The 23,045-nt window shown below is 32.3% G+C and overlaps 1 protein-coding gene across 1 annotated transcript in view; it reads left to right on the top strand.

The window, feature by feature from the left end:
* The window catches only part of LOC149478071 (ABC transporter G family member 23-like), a 72,636-nt gene that overhangs the window by 32,195 nt on the left and 17,396 nt on the right, over nt 1–23,045 (top strand). Inside the window, exons 4-7 of the mRNA XM_089709867.1 lie at nt 3,221–3,483; nt 20,558–20,648; nt 21,952–22,099; nt 22,717–22,820. Of these exons, the coding sequence (XP_089565993.1) occupies nt 3,221–3,483; nt 20,558–20,648; nt 21,952–22,099; nt 22,717–22,820 (606 nt within the window). The remainder of the gene's footprint in view (nt 1–3,220; nt 3,484–20,557; nt 20,649–21,951; nt 22,100–22,716; nt 22,821–23,045) is intronic.

Genomic DNA, 23,045 nt, shown 5'->3' with positions numbered 1-23,045 from the left:
TCTCAAAAGTATCAATTCATTAAAAATAAATAAAAAATAGTTCTTTGGATAATTTTTAAATGTTTTATTTGGTTGATTAATTTCCACAGATTTGTCATTTGCCTACTATGTTGTTGCTATTAATGTCTCAAAAGTGTCAATTCACGATAAAATACTATTTTTTTTTTTTCAATAATTCTTTGAATATTTAGCTAAATCAATTTAAACAGATATTTCCATTGCCTTTAGTTTGTAGCTTCTTGTGTCTTATTTTATTTTAGTTTTAAAAGTATCAAGACCTATCTCATACCGGTTTGAAAGCATTCCTGTTATTACTATCAAGTATCAACATTGAGGGTCGTATTTCTCAACTCTTCTTTTTAACTTATGGTCCACGACATCCTTAATTAACTACCTCAGTCATCCATAATATTCTATGTGACGTGATGTTCAAATAAAAATGCCCTCAGGAAACCTATTAATTCATAAAATGTATAGTGATTTGTAATAAAAGACTTTTTAACGGATTTTTAACGCGTTTTTTTATTAAATAGTAAAATCCGTTAAAAATTCTCAAATTTATAAAATGTAGTAGTATGTACTATTAAATTAAATGAATGTTCATCTAAGAAACAGCGTAAAAACAATATTGATGCTTTACCAGTAAAAAAGTATAACATAGTACGTAATTATTCTCCTTATATGTGTTGTAGTACTTGTAGTTCAAGGGATTATAGAAATGAATCGTACATAATATATCAAATCGGTAATGTTGACCGCCTTGGCCTATTATTTAGAAAATACCGGTTTTTAATTGTTGTAATTATGCACTTGACATGTGAATCCATACATATTTTTTTTATATGCGAAAGTAACTCTGTCTGTCTGTCTGTTACTCAATCAGTCCTGAACTACTGAACCGATTTGCATAAAATTTGGTATAGATATATTTTGATACCCGCGAAAGGACATAGGATAGGTTTTATCCCGGAAATCCTACGGGAACGGGTTTTTCTCTGAAAACGCGGGCGAAGCCGCGGGCGAAAAGCTAGTATTATAATAGATAGTGTTTATGTGTTTATTTACTAATGAGATTCCTATTATTATCTCTTTGATATCAGTGATAATTTAATAACAGTGATATTCCTATTCATTTTAAAAGTTCGAAAAATACGCATTCCTAACTTAATAATAATATTATGTTTTAAAACAAATATTTTCATTTTAAATATAGGTAAATATTATGTACATGTCATCAAGGTTAAGTGACCAGCAAAATTTGCATTGTCTCTTTTTTGTCTGTTTGTAAGTAACATGAAAATACAAACATGATAAAATTTCACAAAACTACTAAATTACTATACCTTATTGGATATAATCTCTTGATGCACCATGCAAATATGTACCTATGTATGTAAAATTCTTGATGATGATTAATAAAACCAAAACTCGAACTCAATATTTTCAGACACTTAAAGATTTTTTAATATAAATTAAATATAAAGATATATAGCTTAATATTTGTCAAATTACATAATAATCATATTACCTATTAATATAAAGTATAAGCCAAGGTTCGGTGGTATAAACCAAAAAACTAAAACTAAATTAGATTAAACGGGTAGGGTCTTAACAAAAATAGATTATGACAATAAATTAATATTATGTTGGAAAATAATAATGGGATATTATAAATTAACATAATATTAACATGTAATAATTATAAATTTGGAGCTTAATTCTTATCTAGGCATCCCTTTCAAAAATGAATAATAAAGTCTTTAAAACTGGAATAGATGTGGGTATATTTTGAATATCTGAATTGGTTTATTCCACCATTAAAATTTTTAAGTTAAGTATTAAATATTGTTCCTGTTTGGGCTGAAACGTGGTTTTTTTATTAATATATTCTCACAAACTCAAATCTTTGGAATAACTTAAAACATACCTACTTACTTAAAACAGAAAAAAATAATACACATTAGTAACACGTTCCTAAACTAAACTCAATTTTATGAAATACAGTCATACAAATACTAAAGAAATGCATATTTTATCACAATCTAAAATAAAATAAAAAACCTATATCTATCAAAATGCAATAAACGTATCAACAATACGCCAAAATACATATTATGTAGCTCACGGACGCGCCCGTTTGGAATGCTATGACGTATTCAATTGTTATTATTAATTATATGCGAATATGACGGTGTACATGCCTTCTTATGTCATAATACTTCCTGGGATTCCCGATTCCGATAATAGTTTGGTATGTAGAATCATTGAAAGGCTACTTAAGATCAAATTTAATAGGCGGGGTTCACACAGAGCAAGCAGGCTCGTGAAGCAATTGCTGCGCGAAGCAGCTAGGTCAGTGTGGACACACGAGTAATAAGTGGTATAGAACTATAGTAGAGACAGCTTCATACAACCGCACAAATCAGATGGGTAGATGTCATCGCTTGTCAATGCAATGCAATTGCAATAATTATTGCACTGTGTGTATGAATAATACTATAAAAAGTAAAAATATATCATAATCCAATCACCAAAAGAATTACAATAGGTTATTAAACAAATGTGATTTAATTTGTAACAACCCTACCAAAATAGGTAAGAGTTTTGCACGTTCATAAGAAGCTTTGTCTCTGTACCATACATACACACGCGCACACGAGCTTTCGTCGAGCGAGCCATGTCCACACTGATTGAGCTGCTTCGCGCAGCATTTGCTTTGCGAGTCTGCTCGCTCTGTGTAGACCCGCCTATTGAATATTGTAATTCTGTGGATGTATAGTTGTATTTGACTTGAATTTATATAGGTCTGATCAACATAACATTTATATATTCTGGGATTTTAACAACACATCTGTTATCGGCGTTATTATATACACTTCCCTCTTCTTCCGAAAAATTAAGAATTCAAAAACCTCCTTCGTCTTAAATGTTACATACCTACTTAGTTTTAAAAAGCCATTTAGGTCACTAAATTATCAATAGTCGGCTAGTTTAATTACGTGTTTTAGACCAGCAATAAAACTAGACCATAATATTATAAATAATAGTAATAAAAAGACTGAACAGCTAAATATATTTCACCCACACTTATTTACTTCCTAAACTTAGCACTCTATGTAGCGTAACTTCCTAAACCAAATACGATCTCTTCATACGCCATTTCCTACTACCCAATAACACAATCTTTACAAACAAACATAAACCATAAAAACCTTTCCAGGACATAGCCTTAGTAGCGGAATTCACAATACGGGACGCTATCTATTACTTCGGGCGTATCTACGGCATGAAGACGGAACAGCTCCACGAGAGATTCAAGTTCCTCAGTGACCTGCTGGAACTGCCAAGCCCTGGGAGGTTTATCAAGCAGTTATCTGGTGGACAGCAGAGAAGGGTCTCCTTAGCAGCCGCTTTGGTACATGACCCGGAATTGCTGATTTTGGATGAGCCAACTGTTGGATTGGACCCTATGTTGAGAGAAAAGTAAGTGGAAAACCTTGTAGTTTATGCTTATTGTCTATGGAGTTTCTTGCCGGTACTTCTCCATACTGCTTTCCGAATCGGTGGTAAATGTAAAAAATGTTATGACGATTCAAAAGTGCTTTTATAAGAAGTCTAATTGAATAAATAAATGTTTGAGTTTGAGTTTTTAGTTCTAGGTGATTTTCTTCATTTGCCAAGTTCGATTATTATAATTTTAAGTATAAAATCGATGAATTTTGACTACTGGACTGATTGTAAAAAGTATTTTATTAGCTTTATTTTTGAAACGGTACATTTTAGGAAATAACAACGAAATGAGGCAACAGCAATTTATAATTAGTACTAAAGCTAGTTCAAATTAATAAATATTCATATGACCCAGTGCAGTGGCGTTAACATTTAGTTCAACATACAAAAAACTAAATTAACATAGTACATGCATATGGTTTAGATCACTTAAATATCCAGTCGCCAATAAAATAAATTCCTTAAACGTTTTCTCAACTTTAAAGGTAGTTAATAATAATTATTAGTTAAGCCTAATCACATATAATTATCTCTGGGTGGAGTCAGCATTCCTTCTCAAGTTTGAAGGATATAATAAATTTACATACTAATGTTATAAATTAGATACATTTCGATATTCAATATAAAATAAAAAAAGAGCGTGAGGGCCGAGAACACGTGTCAGAAGTGAAACTCCTTTGACAAGATTCAAAGATACCAAACCTTCCTCCATGACGTGACAGTATTGCCATGACACGATCCCTAAATTTTAACCTCTACACGCCTAAAGTAAATATAGTAAAACTAAAAACACTACCGCCCGGGTGGTTTTCGAGTTAAATCCTAAAAAACAAAGAGAAAAAATCAAAATACATTTCTTTATGATATTAACTATTAAGTACCTACATAGTACATTATTAGATGATATTAACTATTAAGTACCTACATAGTACATTATTAGTGAGTTAAGTACCTAGTTAATTCCTAGTAAATACACCCACAAAAATATCTAAATTTTCCTCTTCATGCTTTCTAGTAGGTATAGACAGACTTTAAATATCCAATTGCCCAAAAATCTGTATTTAAGCTAGATTTCAAAACCACAGTAAAAACTGTTCACACTAATTAAATTGTTCACGAAACGTCATAACTTTTTTAGTTTTTTTTTGCATAATTTAAAATGAGTTCATTACTGTTATTATGGTAATTTACCTATTTGAGTGCATTTGTACTCAATTTTAAATATCTACTTAAGAAAGAAAGATTATTCTTTTATGTACTTAATTAATTAGACATTTGCACGTTTATCGAATCCTAAAGTAGGGGCACAATAATATCAAGAAACTAGCAATTAATTACTATCCTTAATATTATAAATGTAAATGTATGTTTGTTACCTTACGGCAAAACTGCTCAACCGATCTGTTTGAAATCTATATCTATACTAATATTATAAAGAGGAAAAGTTTGTAAGTATGTATGTAAGTATGTATGTATGTATGTATGGTTTTCACGCAAAAACTACTGGACCGATTTCAAAAATTCTTTCACCATTAGAAAGCTGCATCTTTACTGAGCAACATAGGCTATATTGCATTTTCAAAAAAATTAGAGATCCTTACCAAAAATGCAATAATGTAACCCAAGGTGTAAAAAAATCGTCAATAAAACTTCTGTCATCGCGTGCGCTGCGGAATCTATTGAAGATAGAACAAAAAAATGTTCTACGGTATTATAGAATGGATCAATATCTACAAGAAAGTCCGCGATACCATATGTCCATCTTCAGTAGTTATGTTACTACAACAACTTTTTTACGTTTTCAAAGTAAATAAAAGTGCCGACAGTAATCAAACCATGTTATCCATACACATATATTAATCCTTATCCCATTAAATGATGTTTTATTATAGACTGTTTCAATACCAGCAAAATACTTTTTAAATGAAAAGAATTGGATATTCCATTCAAAAGATATAACGAATTTTTAAAAGTGTCAATCTACAGAAAATAGTAGGTATACTGTTCGAGCAGGCCGTAGTGCGGGGGTCACGGAGGAATTCTACCAATATGCGTCTTGACGGAACACAGTGGGGTTTTGGTCGGTAGGAATCCGACATAACCCACGGCCCCACGGGACGGGGTAAAGGTGATTTTCATGTGATTAAAAATTAAACCTATAGTCCGACCTATATAGTAGACTTTTCACTGTAACGATATCGCTATCTATGCGGGTGAAACCGCAGGGCATTGCTAGTATGTATATAAAACTCAAAGGTGACTGATATAGTGATCTATCAACTCACAGCCCAAACCACTGGACGTATCGGGCTGAAATTTGGCATGCAGGTAAATGTTAGGACGTAGGCATCCCCTAAGAAAGGATTTTAGAAAATTCATCCCCTAAAGGGGTAAAATAGGGGATGAAAACTTATACCATGAAAATTTATCTTTTCCACGCAAGCGAAGCTGCGGGCAACAGCTAGTCAGGTATAAAGATAGTAGATAATGTTTCATCCCGAAAATAACTCGGAAGCGGCTTATCCACCAATAATGTGCGAGGATGTGTAGCGAGGATTGTGTTTGTAAAGAACCAATCATATCGCTTCATTTAGTTTGAAGTTTGAAGCGTTGTATGAAGCGATACTATTGGTTATTTATAAACACATTCCTCGCTACACATTCTCGCTAACGTCCTCGCTCATTATTGCTGGAAAAGCATAGTATATAGCATAATCTACACTACACTTTGTTTGTTTGATTGTAATGAATAGGCTCATAAACTACTGGACCGATTTTGATGAAATTTGGCACAGATAATCTTTAGACCCTGAGAAAGAACATAGGCGACCTTTTATTGCGAAATATGTACCACGGGCGAAGCCGGGGCGGACCGCTAGTATATATAATAAACTGGTCGATTATGTCTTGTAGTTAGTTCTTATCCTTTGAAGGAAAAAACGCGGACGTAAGATGTTCCAATATACAGGGTTACTTGTAAAACACCGGCAACCTCGCAGGACAAGATAGCTAACATCATAAGTAACAACATTTGTTCTACGACTTTTGATAATTTGTTAGATTTTATTTTCATACAAAAATAAATATTCATTTAATTTTCCGTCTGAATATTATAAACTCTACGCCTCCCAAAAATTACGTAAACAAAAAGCGAACGAGAGGGGGAAGGGGGCGTCGCGTCGTCCATCCGATAATTAATAGAACATAGACTTACAAATGTAAGGAGAGTACAATAAAAGTTTAAAAAATCATTTAAAAATAATTTATTGCGTTATGCCAAAAGTCGTAGAACAAATGTTGTTACTTATGATGTTAGCTAACTTGTCCTGCGAGGTTGCTGGTGTTTTACAAGTAACCCTGTATAAAAATTCGATATAATTACACTGTCTTTATCTATTGCTCTATTATATACTGAAACAATATAACAATATACCATACTGTATAATCAGATACGAATTAGAATCTATTATTTCTAACACTGTGATGCAAAACATCTTGCAACGCTTGCCAATCTCTTGGGCAATGGTCTACACTATGTAGCTATCAATTCTTTTGATTACTAAATAGTTAAAATAATTAGGTATATGTTATTTTTAAGTACCTATCGTATTTTTCGTACCGTAAAAAATTGTTTTCGATTAAGTAAAATGTGTGTAAGTTTTAGAATTATTGTTGCTCTATTCAAATTACTGAAGCGTTATGGATACAGTTTGATTATACCAACAGATGATTTGATTCCTGGAATACCATATTATTTTAAACTAGATATTAACGTGACTTGACCCCTTCTAAATGTATAAAATATCTTTAAAAGAGCACAAATATTAGTCAAATGATGATATCAAAGAAAATTTCACACATATTTATTTAGCCCCCATAACTTTCCTTTATAACGGAGTTATCGTTCTTATGTAAATACTAGGTATCCGCCCGCGGCTTCGCCCGCGCAGTCAAAGAAAAACACGCATAGTTCCCGTTCCCGTGGGATTTCCGGGATTGCGTCATTTTTCCGGGATAAAAAGTAGCCTATGTCCTTTCTCGGGTATCAATATATCTCCATACCAAATTTCTTGAAAATTGGTTCAGTACTTTAGGCGTGATTGAGTAACAGACAGACAGACAGAGTTACTTTCGCATTTATAATATTAGTATGGATAGTTACATATTTAGATACACGTTTTCCTAGATCGAAGCATCTAGAATCTAGACCTAACTGTAAAAGTTTCCGTTAAGCTGATGTACTAATTGAACTATTACAACTGACCTTACTTAAGTATTCAATTATAAGGAAAACTGACTTAATCTCATTAACCTTTGTTTTATGACAACAAACAATTATTTTAAACGCTAGTCATTTAATTTTTGGGTATAATTGCAATTTTTCCATATAAATACTTCATTTAACATAAGTTATAATAATTAAGTTACAACCGAATATTACACGCACTTAAATCAAACTTAACAGCAGGTATCGTCCTTAACATACTTCGATTGTATCGTAAGTTATTTACTTATTCGTACAATAAATAACAATTATCAATTTACAATACAAGCTTTTCGGAAAAAATCAATTAATTTTCATATTAAATGCATTTTTCGATAACAGTCCTACTATTATTATAAATGCGAAAGTTTGTGAGGATGTGTGTGTGTGTGTGTGTGTGTGTGTTTGTTACTCTTTCACGCAAATACTACTGAACCGATAACAATGAAATTAAGCACACATATTATAGAGGATAACTTGGATTAACACATAGGATAGGTTTTATCCTGGAAATACCACGCTATCGGGAACTATGCGGCTTTTCTTTTAAAACGCGGGCGAAGCCGCGGGCGGAAAGCTATAGTAAAAGCTGCTGAAGTAATATTAGTCATACCTACACATTAACCATGGTCTAGATATAAAATTGCTTCTTCGAATGATAATAAAATGAAGCTTTTAGGCGCTGACTCCACGAGCGAGAGAATCGCGGCGATATTATCGTCGTGCCACGTATTTCTATACACTCTCTATGGAACCGTCTCCACACGGCGATATTATCGCCGCGATGCGACAAGTGGCAATGAGCGCGCGAAACGTCATTACATCGTCGCTAGCCCGCCGCGACTAGCAGCGGGCTAGCGACGAGCGCGCGGCGGGCCCGCTGTCAAACGCAGCGTCATTTCAGCGTTGCCTCTGGTCCTCTCGTAGTTCTCTTCAAGGAAACGTGACGATACCGTTACGAGTCGCCGCGGAAACGCTGCGATTCCGTTACGACTCGTGACGATACGCGGCGGAATTATCGCTCGTTCGTGGAGATTATCCGACGATATAAGGGCGGACTCGTCGCGATTCTCTCGCTCGTGGAGTCAGCGCCTTAACTGCTAACGTTTTTTGCGTATAAAAATTATCCTTAAATTGCCTATATCCTGTTTTTAGCAAGTTTAAAACGTTAGTCATAGGTTTGTAGTCATAATAGTCATATAGTAATAAGGGCGTATTCAGAAAGAAAACTGGAAACTTATAAGCGCTTACCGGCGCTTGTCAGCGCTGCGCTGGTAACCCGCGCAGGAAAATATATGAACACGCGCCGATAAGCTGGGTGCTGCCATAATAAAGGTAATATTGATCTGCTTCAACCTGCTTCCTTTGTGTAGAACGTACCAGCTTTCTTTAAGTGTGTTGAAAAAATCAATTATCTCTATGTTGTATAACAATTAAAGTTTGTATTCATAATATAATTGGAATATAACAATAGAAAAATGATTATAAAATGCGATAACTCAAAAATATAGATTATCTTAAAATATTTAATATGTAGACTTCTTGCATATTCGATAAAATATTTTTGCGTGAGAAAATCAGCCATACCTACAGTTATTAATTGTGAGATAAGAATAAAGTAAATAATCAGTTCACAATAAAAATAACACAATCTAGAACCTTTTGTACTTAAAGTAACAGGAAAATACAGGTTTTCATGAACTATTGAAACCAGCTATTGACATTTAATATTTGAAAGGAAAAAGGAACATATGGTCATAAGTACTCATCAAATTACTTATTATATTAAACATTAAGTACCTAAGAAAAACTGTACTTATTTAAAACTGTGTTTTTGGGAACGCCCGCTAAATATAATTTCACATGAAAATATTATTCAAAAACATCTTATCCTTGTATATTATAACCATTATTATTAATTATGCTATTCAACTTGATATGAGAATCGTAAATAGATTAGTCGCTATTTTTAATCCGCTTTTTTGTATTTAATTATTATTGTATAGATACATTACCTAATAGCTGTGCTCCGCGGTTTTACCCGCATATTGCTCCGCTCCTACTGGTCTTAGTGTGATTATATGCATGTATTTAGGCATAGCCTTCCTCGATAAATGGACTATTTGAAATAGTGAAATAATTTTTAAAATCAGGCCGTGGTTCAAATACACAAACAAATTATTCAGCTTTATTAGTATAGATAAAAACATGACAACAACGATCCGCCCCGGCTTCGTCTCCCATTTTAAACAACTCTTGTCGCTAAAAAAATTACATCAAAATCCGTTGCGTACTTTTAAAGATCTAAGCATATAATACATAGACAGGAAGAGAACGGAAAGCGACTTTATTTTTTAATTTAAAGTGATAAACCGTAATAACAGTACATGAAACATTATTATTTAATTATACAAAGGTTACAAGGACCGTTAAATATTGACATGTTATATGTATTATATTATGTATTAGGTCAAGAGATCCCGAGTGTTATTTAACCCGTGACACGTTCTACGCACAATATTTGTGTCGTAACGCAAATTGTACTGTAGTGTACTGCGCACAAACTCTGTGCCTAACGCGGCCCGTGACATTGAAGGCCATCTGTAGTGAATTACAAGTGAATGTTTCCAGTATAAAAAATATTTCTCTATGCCTTAAACATTTATAATTCGAATCGACACGACTCCGAGACAGGCAATAGAGACCAAAACCACAAAATAAAAAAAAAAAAGTGAATCATTGATTGAGTTGCGTCATCGGCCATAGTTTGTGACATTTGTCTTGTTCAACGAATATTTGGATTGTGAATTATGCCGAGAGGAATAATTAGATGAGTGATAATTGAGACGTATATTACTGGAAATTTTACGTAGAATACGTTTATGATATTGGTTTTAGGGATATTTGAAGAATACTCAGTGAAAAAGTGTCTCAACTTTTCAGTGCGGAAGACGCAAAATGGCGCTTTTTTTCTTGTTTGTGAATAATGGAGATTTGTTATTATTCATAGTGAAATACGTTGTGTTAAATGTGTGAAAATATAAGTGAATGTATTTGGCAATCGTGTAGTGATATGAAAACGTGAATATGATCATTTGATGACTCAGCATTATCATGTAAGTGTTAGTATGTAAGCAATTAAAATTAAAACAAAAGAAAATCAATTTTTTATAATTTTATAGAAAAAATATATCGTCATGATTACATTTTTATGCTATAACTAGTTTCTTCCTCTTTCCAAAAATATATAATACATGGCATATAATTATAGAACAATAGGGTAAATAAAATTTTCAAACTCGGTAGTCATAAAAAAGCTAGATTTCGTGAACTCCCTTGACACTATCGGGATCGGTGCCGGCTGTGCGCCAGACGCGTGATAGGTTAAGGCTCACGAATTCCAAACAAACATAACCTTTACGGAAGGTCAGTGTGCCTGAGCTTATAAATACACTGCTTCATCACGCGGATTTGCACGTAAAATATAAATGTGATCTTTTTAATACGCTTTTATCGGCGTTTGTAAAGAATGCTATCTAAGAATAAATAATTGTAATAAATATTAATGTTATTATTTAAAATGTTTTGACAACAACACTGTAATGACAATAGTAATAAATAAACGTCATCTTTTTTTGTATCATTAATTTTGCATTTCTTCCTCGTTAAGGCCGTGTACGCGGTCCGTGCGCTGTTTAGCTCAAATATGTGATTTTTCAAACCAGATTGTCCATCAACCACGTATCTTACAAACATATGAATTACTAATAATTTTAGGAAATTTTATTGTCTATGTAGTTAGTTAAGAGTTTTTTTCAATTAATACAGTATTTCTGAATACCATCAAGATAACTGAGCCGATGATTACTTGATTTCACTTTTAGTGTCAATTTCGAAGCTAAAAATATCTGAAATTGCTAACAGATCTAACTCACAATTATTTTTAACTAACTGCAAAAATCCTTATTAAAATAGTTAGTTAAAAGATTTTTTTATTTTGGACTCCTAACTTACGAAATTAAAATCCGAACAATGTGAATTTTTTTAGAAATTATAGTCGACAAAATGATTATTTTCACCAAGATATTTGACTTTATTGAATATAATTTATACATATTGCAATAAAAGAATGTCTTACTTATAAGATAAAATTAAAAAAATCAACTAAGGTACCTCTATTATTTTTCTACAATTTTTTTTAAAGTACTATAAAACACTGCGCGCGACCCGATTAAAATCAGTCGGCAGCGAGCCTTTCCAGAGAGAGGACATGTTGCTCGGCGCTCTCCTGTGGACCTATGCTGTTCATAGTAAAAGGATAGCGCAAGCCGCGATCTATCGTAATAGATCGCGGAGTTTTTGACTTGCGTTAAATAGAATATGCGCTCTTAAATCCAAACAATGAATTTTTTCCTACATTGACGTTATAACTTTAATTTACCTAATCCGCAATTTAACGGGTCATAAACTTTATTTATTTCGAATTTGTTCATGAAAATATATTTAACATCCAACGCCATCCAACGCATCCCTTTGTGAAGAAGGGTCCATCAAAAATTAATATTGTGAAACCACAGATCACATATTATCTATGTGTGAAACCACAGATCACAGAAACTATGTGAAACAAACCACTTGCATAGTGTTAGCAGGACCACATCACACATGTTCTTATTCACGATATTTTTAGACCTTTTTATTTATATTTTAAACAATACTGAATACCACGAACATACAATTCCTTTTAAAAGATTAAATAGAGGAACAATAATTAAACTTGGTCTTTTCAAAAAGTCAGTTAAATATCACAGACAGACTGTAATCGCTTCAATTGAATGTCAGTGTAAAATTAAGTTTATCTTATTGTTACTTTAAAATAAACCCTGATCTATAAATGTCAAATACAACAACACAAGTTAAATAATATAAAAAGACATGAAGCAAAGGGTGGGTTTCCACTAGAGATGATAAAGGTAAGCTAAGAGGATGTAATAGCTAACTGCTAAGCTATGAAATTATGTGACCGTTTCCTCTGATACTAAGCTATGTCGAGGTGCGAGTATCGAGCTATGCAATGTTCGATACATAGTACATAATTATATAGATAGTAGGCTCCGCTCTGCACATAGCTACACCACTCGCGACCATTCATCATACACACGCACGCATCCATAATATACATCCAAAGCATAGAATATATAAACTTTAACGCGACTCCGAAGCACGCAGCCTTCCATATAAAAAAAAATCTTAGTTGTTTCGGTTTCAACCAATGTAAAGCTATCTGTGAAAGCTATATATGCATCAATGAATATGATTGGTGAATATCAAACGATGCGATTCTTTATGCCATAGCTACGTGGCATAGCAAATCTCTGGTGCAAAAGCAATCTAAGACAGCCGATGAGATTATAACATTGTAATGAAAATCTTGCAATTATATTAGTTACAGCATCGTTTACATTTATTAACTAGAATACGATTATTTTTATTGAACTCGTTTTCTTAAGATGCTCTTTGATATCTAGTATAATCTTGGAAATCTTATTTTCAAATATATACACAGTAAAAATAACCCTATTTAATGTTAAAAAATAAGATTCTTGATATTTTAATAATGTAATGCACCTTTAAATATAAACAATGTCCTTTTAGCTAAATAAATTAGACGTGATTTTACACTTTAAGTACATCCTTCCATGGCGGTAAAACCACGGGCAGAAGTAGTATGATGTTATACTAGATAGGACTAGACGTATTAAAAATGCGAAAGTTTGTGAGGATAGATGTAGGTGTGTATGTTTGATACTCTTTCACGCAAATACTACTGAACCGATTGCAATGAAATTTAGCACACATATAGCGGGTAATTTGGATTAACACGTAGAATAGGTTTTATCTCGAAAATCCCACGAGATTTTCTTTGAAAACGCGGACGGAAAGCTAGTACGATGATAAACGATAGTACCTACTACGAATGATTTATTTCCCAGTCATTATAATTATATGTAGTTATATTGAAGTAACTACCTACCTCTTAATTAATAGATAATTATACCTTCATTGTCCTTCCGTAAAGCAATCCATACTAATATTATAAATGCGAAAGTAACTCTGTCTGTCTGTTTGTTACTCAATCACGCCTAAAATACTGAACCAATTTTCATGAAATTTGGTATGGAGATATTTTGATACCCGAGAAAGGACATAGGCTACTTTCTACCCCGGGACATAGGATAGGTTTCATCCCGGAATTCCCACGGGAACGAAAACTATGCGGGTTTTTCTTTGAAAACGCGGGTGAAGCCGCGGGCGGAAAGCTAGTATTTAATATATTTTTTAATGTCAATGAAAACTGATGCTCTTTAAAAGCGATCACCTTTTATTTTTTATACCATTTTAAATGCAAAGGGTCTATTTTTAATGTCAGAATAACAGCTTTTGTTAGGTCTTGGCGAAAATATTTATGGGACCTTTGTAAGATACGGATATTAATTTCTTTGTCCGTCATTATATTACGGATAATTATGTAAAGAATCTACCAAATTTAATGGGATTTTGAGTATCACATATATATACAATATTGAATATACTATTAAAATAAACTTATATGACTTAATTTCGGCAAAAACATTTTTTTTAGTTTATCACAGTTTTTCAAAGCCTACAACGTCGTTTACTGAAATCAATTAACTTATCTAGAAAAATAATTGTACCTAAGTATTTAACAGTCTAAAAAAGAAACTCATAAATTGTCGAACCAAATACAATAAGAAAACTTTACATTTAACTTTTAAGGGTTAATATTTTACATTAAACTACTGATAGCGAATCACAATTTTATTTCTCAATATTTTTTATCGTGCCTATTAGCATAGCATTGTATTCAAATTACTGTAATTAGATAGACTAAGGTAAACAAATCAATTATTTGTGATTAGGTAATAAAATACCATCTGTGTTACGGAAATTTTATGACGTGACGAATTCCGAAAGTAGTATTTCGTTAAAAAATATATCTTTAAATATTTTGAATAGTTATCATTTTTAAGGTATTTTCCACCAATAATGTGCAAGGATATGTAAGGCGCGGGTCAAACACAAGAGGCGCGGGCGCGGGCGTGCCATAAGCGCGCCTCTTCTATCTGTTTTGCACCACGTCCTTCTTCTACATTTTGTATGAAAGAACTTTGGAAAGGCGTCGAGAAGGCACGCCACGGTTGTGCCACGGTTAGTAGCCACTACACGTGTCTTGTCAGTTACGCAGTTACAAAGATGGATATAGAAAAGTTAATAGAGACTGTGAGAAAATATGAATGTTTGTACGATTTAAGTCATCGTAAATACATGGACACAAAATATAAAAAGTATCTGTTCTCTAGCGTGACACACGTCTTATCACTGACTAACCTGATGTATGTGTTCAATGATTCAGTCAAACCGGCGACGTGACTGACGGACATCATGACGGTGACTGGTGTTTGTGGATACGTACACAAACCGTCACCGATCAGTCATCGGTGACTTGACGGTGACTGATGTGTGTGAGTGCACCTTAATTATGTAGCGAGAAATGTGTTTGTAAATAACCATTAGTATCGCTTCAATCGCTAAACGCTTCAAACTAAATGAATTTGTCGAAAATTCGTCGCTACACATCCTTGCACATTATAGGTGAATAAGCACCCTCAATATTAAAATCCTACACATTAGATTCATAAGGCCATTCATTGTACAAATCCGAATGAATCACGTCTATCACAAATCACGAACCTAATGTATAAAAAAATATTCTGTCAAATAAATAATTTAAATTATCACTTTATTTTAAATAATATCTTTATTAGACTATAAGCCCGCATAGGACAAAAATATGGGTCAAATGAACCACCAGGGGACATATCTAGAACGATAGCAGAGCAAAAAATAATAAGATTCATCACTATGCCGTCACTTGTAAGCTGTCCAACTGAGTGCAGATGAGAATTGAAAAGTACAGGTAGACTCGGTAAATTTTGGTCATATATTTTTGTACGGCATTCTTAACCATCGATAGATCCATTAAAAATAATAAGAAACCGCTCAGTGCCGTACAAAAATGGTGGTCCACCAAGTCGGAATTTTTATTTAATTTCCGAGAGTTACCGGGGGTAAATTTGGTCATTTGACCATGTACGGCATCTGTGTCATACTATTGCTATACTGCTTTTAATCCATTATTCCGCAACGCCGTACAAAAATTATGGGGACAAGGGGAAAAAATCGAGAGTTGTAATCCCCTCTCTTTCCCCACTCCAGGGGGTCATTTGACACAACACGAAATAAATTTATTTTTAAAGTATTTTATGCATAGATAATATTTTTTCATGTGCCGTACATTTTCGTTGGTTCAAAGGGGAAAAATCTGAAAAAGAAAAAAATCCATATAACGAAATGTTTGCTTTATATTTTTATAATAAAATATAAATATACATTAATATTAAGAAGCTCGAGGTGGTTAATTATCACCTTGGAAAGTCGGAGTCAGGTGGAATGGACTCCGTTAAATTGATGAACTAATAAAAAAACTATGAACGAAAAGATGTGAATTATATGCAATCAGTCAATGAATACAGGTAAAGTCACAAGCAAATGCTAGTAATATATACATATTCAAAATGTACAAGTAAAGCGCTTTCAAATGATACCAAACACTGCATATTTATCTTAACTTTATTTTTTTACTCTGTATGTTTTGTCCGCTAGAGGGCGCCACATTAGATTTTGTGAAACCCCATATAGCCTTTAGCTAGCTGGTCGCTGGTTATCCAGTGAACAATTCAGACGCTTCTAATGATATGTCATTTGTCGAATTCTGATAAGTAGTTTAGAAGTTACGAGGGAATAGATGAACATACATACATGACCTGTAAACAACCATAACCCTCCTTTTGCTTTGCCGTAGTTGGGTAAAAATATGTTAATGCCGTACTGTATCAAATGGCCATAAAGCACCCTTAACCCTTAACACGGCAAGCCCTGAAATAATGTACCCAGATATGACCTGAATTGGTTTTAGTGATAGTTATTGATTAAAAAATACTATAGTAGAGAAAAAAATAAAACAAATTTCCTGTAAGTAGGTTTTTCAGGATGTCCGTTAAAACGGCCTTTGCCAGGAACCCCGTCTTCATTGCTGTCTCAAAAAACGGACAACGCTGTCATACAGCTTATAAAATAAGAATGAAAAAAAATAAAATTCACTTAATATAACACAATTGAAAACAATTTCAAGTAGCATTTTATTGTTTTATTGTATCACAGTATTATCACTATCTATTATAACAAAAAATTCTTCAATTTTAACTAAATACCTAACAAATGATAATTGAGCCCTCTCGAGCTCAATCACACTATTTAGTTGTGTGGAATGTTATATAACATTTATTATTTCGTGTCAAGTAACCGTTAGTTTCATTTAATACAAATAATAATGGTTTTTCTAAAATGTGAAGTGATATTTGGCCGATGATTAGGACATTTAGACGAAATGCATGTGGAGGTCGAGGAACTCCCGGTTCTACTGTAGACCCAACAGATTTAACTGGTCTTAGATTATATTCGTCATTTTGAACTTAATTTAAAATAATTCTACATATAATTAAAGACTCTAAAGCAAGAAAATCCAATAAAAGTGATATTTTATTAAAGTACGAATCATGGCAACGTCCGTTTCTTGGGACATGCCAATGGGTTCTTAGTTACCTGTATCTACGGCATTGTCCCAAAAAACGGACCAGCTATATTTCGAATATTTTGTCATAGAATTATTTGAATATTTAATAATCTTTATAGCAAAAACAACAGATTATCTCACCTGAAAGTTAAATCAATAGCAATCAAACATGGAAACTATTTCATTAAAGCTATTATTGACCAGAAACACAAACCATCACTAATTCCGGGATTCCCTAAATTCAACAGTCACCTAGCACACGAATTAAATGTTTTCTATAATTGGCATGTAGGAGAAAAATAAAGGATTGTTATCGTACTTTCTCCAACGTAGTCAATTTTCTAGATTTTTTGGAACGTTCAAGATTTACACGGCAATAAGTACATGTACTAAAAAAGTGACAGAAAAGCTTTAAGGGTTAAAATTGTAGCTTTCGTCGCTTTCATCAGCCTAAAAGATGTGGTCTGCACAAAAATGTACGGCATCGTTTTTTCCTAATTTATCTATGTTAATACTATTTAAAACAACGAATAAAGTGTAGAAAACTATTATATTTCATTAATCTACGATGTTTAAACTTTAACAAAATTTCTGGTTTTGCATTTCTCTATAACTTTTTTTAGAACGGTTTCTTTTGAACGGCAATACTATACAACAATTGAATTTTACAATATCATGTTAAAAAAAAAGTTCCCGTACAGGGTCAAATGACCTTACAGCTCTTTATATCAAGAATTCGATGAAATTAAGATGATTATTGGTATACATTTAAAAGAACAATTATTTTTTGACGGCATTGCTTTTAATAGTACTTTTGAGTGCTAGATAATGTTTTGGAACCGAAGCCGTACTTAGTCAAATGACCCCCTGGAGTGGGGAAAGAGAGGGGATTGCAACTCTCGATTTTTTCCCCTTGTCCCCATGATTTTTGTACGGCGTTGCGGAATAATGGATTAAAAGCAGTATAGCAATAGTATGACACAGATGCCGTACATGGTCAAATGACCAAATTTACCCCCGGTAACTCTCGGAAATTAAATAAAAATTCCGACTTGGTGGACCACCATTTTTGTACGGCACTGAGCGGTTTCTTATTATTTTTAATGGATCTATCGATGGTTAAGAATGCCGTACAAAAATATATGACCAAAATTTACCGAGTCTACCTGTACTTTTCAATTCTCATCTGCACTCAGTTGGACAGCTTACAAGTGACGGCATAGTGATGAATCTTATTATTTTTTGCTCTGCTATCGTTCTAGATATGTCCCCTGGTGGTTCATTTGACCCATATTTTTGTCCTATGCGGGCTTGTAGTCTATATGGAAATTTTGCTTTATAGATAACGATAAATTTTGATGTCAGTAATTAATTTTTTTTTTATTAAATTTTATTGTAAACTTTGAACATTTATTTTGTATTAATAATTTTAATATAATTTATTATAATATAATAATTTATTAATAATTTTCTGCTTATGCTCTGGATGCCTGGAAGTGATAACTGCTATGTCATTAGGCAGCTTCATATACTAATCTGCTTATTTTACTGTATAGTGTATATATTTAAGAGGTTCCTTTATGTATCTATACTTGTATTAAAGAATTAAATAAATAAAACATATTAATACTAATAAAGAGGTTCAATTATCTCTAATATAAAACTAATAAAGAGGTCCAGGATCCATCTTATTTAAATAACATATTATTCATATTAAGACTGAGGTGTTAAATTTTTGTCTAAAGTTATAGCTTGACCTCTCGGCGACATGTGATGATGGTTTTTTCTATTCTTTTAAAATTTCGCACAAAGCATTTGAATGCTATAAAACTTCTATAAAACTAAATATCAAATTCAGACTGTGTTTATTAAATTTAAGACCTGTTGGTAAAACTAAACTAAATAAGAAAATTTAATAACAGAAATTTGAGAATGATGAAGAACTCACGGTAGGTAGCTTTTTTTTCATAATATATCAAACTCAAACTCAAACATTTATTTTTTCAATAAGACTTCTTCTAGAAGCACTTTCGAATCGTCATTATCTACATATTTTTAACATTTACCACCGATTCGGAAAGCAGTATCTATGGAGAAGTATCGACTTTTCTAAAAATATTACTTATGTCACGTATTTTTTCCTATGGGAACTAAAACATATAAAAATTAAGTTTTAATTCTTGTTCAAATTAAAATTTATTGTTTACCAAAAAAGTTTACAGCATAGTCGAGAAAAAATATGATTCGAACGACCTCAAGACATACTAATAGAATTTTAATTACCATCTAAAAAACATTTATAGGTAATTATTTATATTTATTTATATACTTAGTGTATTAAAAATTTTCACACAAGATACGACGTCAAAAGAACTTTAAAGTGAACAAGAAATTATTTTGCATAAATTGTACAACGTTTAATTTCCTTTATAAATTGAATTATTTAATACAAAGCATTCCAAATTTTATTTATTATATTACTTATGTCATGCGTTTTTACTTCCGGAAAAGATAGTTATTTCCGAAACAAATTTCATCCAGATCCATTCAGCCGTTTTTGTGTAACAAACGGCATTTTGATGTGATATACTATTGCTAACTGCTTACACTTTTAATTGTATTATTCTGTTACAAATTATTATGCAAATGTTATTATGTACATGGTTATTACTTATTAGTTATTACCTATTATTACTGCTTAGAAATAAGAGCATTTACATAATATTATATATCTCATAAAGATGCTTAGCTCTTTATATAAAACAATAACGACAATTCCAATGTGTCAAGTTTTTCCATCTCCATTATTTTATTTTATAAAAAGCCTCCACTTGCCTTGCCTCGCGGTTTCACACTCTTCTAATTAGTCGTAGCATGACGTCATAGAGCCTCCCTCGATAAATGCTCTTTTACACACACAAAAAAACAGTTCGAACTATGAGTACTGGAATTTAATCTCAGGAACTCATACGATTCTTATCCTACTATTTTTTTCTGGAATTCAGCATTCGCCATTATAATATTAGTATATATTAAGAAATATATTGATGTGTAAATATTTGTTTCAGAATTTGGAATTACTTATCGGAATTAGCTTCAAAAGGAACCACAGTTATTATAACCACGCATTATATCGATGAAACGAAACAAGCACATAAGGTAAGACTAATATTATGCATTCACTGATGTACAAAGAATTTTCATATTTTTTATCTGTTTATATTTTTTCTTTACAATCTACATAATGAAACAAATTTACGATTAATCATTTCTCTGCATCATGTTCGATCTTTTCTGTCGTTGTTCATATATTTAAATGATTTAATTTTGATTTTCAATGATAACTTATAATATTACAAACATAGGAACAATTGCAAAAATACAGGAAAATATGAACTATCCAAGGTCGAGTGACATTGCATGTTATTCCTCCATCAAGTGTTGCAGTCACAATCTGCTACCTATTATACCTACATTAATTGTTATTGTAGAATGAGCATTCACTCCTTTGATTTAAATACACTGTTATATAACATACTATCTGTATCTTATAGACTTCATGATTAGAACATGATGTTTCACAATTCAGATAGAATTAAAAAGTCTAAATGTCAAAGTACAATGAATTTTGCGGTTAAGAAACTGTTTTATTTTTAAGACGCATGAGTCCAGTTTCACGACTTGCTGATAAGGTCTCCATTTATAGCCTACTTGACACTTTTAGGCGTCTATTTTCATGCATTTTGTGTCACTTAAAGCCGGCTACTCACGTACTTGCATGGGGCAATATTGGAACAATCTCAGTTGGACAACCGTCGGAGCAATTTTTCTGTTCTCTAAATTGCCCCTGCTTGCCTATCCTATACATAATTAAAGAACCAATTAAGGGTGCAATTCCAAAATTGCCCCTGCAGCAGGTAGGTGAGTAGCCGATATAAAAGAGATCAACAGAACTTATTTCTTAGTTTTTAAACTAGCTAACTATAAAAATAGAAGTACTGTGAAGGAAAACCTAACATAGGTATTATCACCTGTTAATGAGCTATTATTTAGAATATAATACTATGTAGAGATTTAAACCTTTAAATACAAACAATAAGGTGAATCATATTTCTCGTGGTTGTGAAATGTTTACTATGTATGTATTTACTTATTAATTATCAGGTTAATAATTACCCTTTGTTTCACTTTGAGACAAAAAATATTATCTACAATTTACATAATTTATTATAAATTACTTAGGTACCTATCATGAGTCATCACCCTGCATCTAGAATAACTTTTAAATAATGCAAAGCTTCGTAAAACGACTTTCAGGATTTTGAATGAAAATTTCTGCCCAAAGACATGATGTTAAGTCTTCGTCTTTCTAATTTTCCGTGGTGATGAAAAAATTCAGTGGGAACATAATGGGCTGATGATGATGATTATACATACATACAATTTTAAATTATTTCTATAGATTGGTCTTCTCCGAGATGGTCAGTTATTAGCCCAGGATTCTCCCGATGCTATACTACAAAGATACGACTGTACGACACTTGAAGAGGCATTTCTCAAGATGGCCGTCGCGCAAAACGAAAGCTTACGGACAAACAGACGGCAATCCAGTGAGTATATATAATTCACTAGCTGTGCCCCGTGGCTCCGCTCCTGTTGGTCTTAGCGTGATGATATATAAGCCTAATAATAAATTAAAATAAAAAAAAGAATTTTATAATTTTAAAATTAGAAGTTCGTATTTGAATTGATGTTATTACAGTTTATTCAGTTAGCTATATTTTTTGTGCTATAAATATTTGGAAATCACTTTGTTTGCACTTTGGCCAAAACGTTTTTCAGGAGCGTCGAAACAAAAAGTTGTTTTCAAAATTTTTATTAATTTTTTTTATTGCCTAAAATGTGTTTATTTTATATAATGTGTTTTTATATTTATATTATTAATGTGAAAATAAAAAGGATGACGAGTAGGTTCCTTTGAATAATTATTATTGATAATTCTAATGTCGAAAACTAAACAATTGGTATTTTATGGGTGATGGGTCTGTTTTATCTAATTTACAAAAAATAAACAGATAGGCCAAAGTCAAAACAAATTATTCCAAGGCACATTATAGTGTTAAAAAAATCATTTATTCCTTACTTAGGGCCGAAATTACCTTAATCACTAAAATTATCTTTAAGGTATTTATTGTATTTTTAACTTAAATAATGCCTTCTATTCTAGCCTTAACTTCAGCTTCCCCAGATGTCATCCCGGACAGCACCTTATCTAATGATAGTAGATTCCAATCCACCGAAGATTTTAGCATCGTAACTAGTAGTCGAGATGTGAGTATAAAATAAAACTAAATAGAATATAAAAACTCTTTTGCAGATTGGAACAAAAAATATGATAATTCAATGAAATGAAAATATTCCGAACGAACGTGCGACCAAAATCAAGTATTTATATCGTAAAGTTTCATCCAAATTTATCCAGTATTTTTTGAGCCTATTGGACAACAAGATACTTACAAAGATACAAATCTTTCCCCTTTATAACATTATTATAGA

Source organism: Colias philodice, chromosome 23 (assembly GCF_061535455.1).
Source record: "Colias philodice isolate Cphi_HAF_F1 chromosome 23, ilColPhil1 Martin Lab GWU primary, whole genome shotgun sequence".
NCBI lineage: Eukaryota > Metazoa > Arthropoda > Insecta > Lepidoptera > Pieridae > Colias > Colias philodice.
Note: the sequence above shows the minus strand (reverse complement) of the source record. Positions and strands in the feature narration are given on the sequence as shown.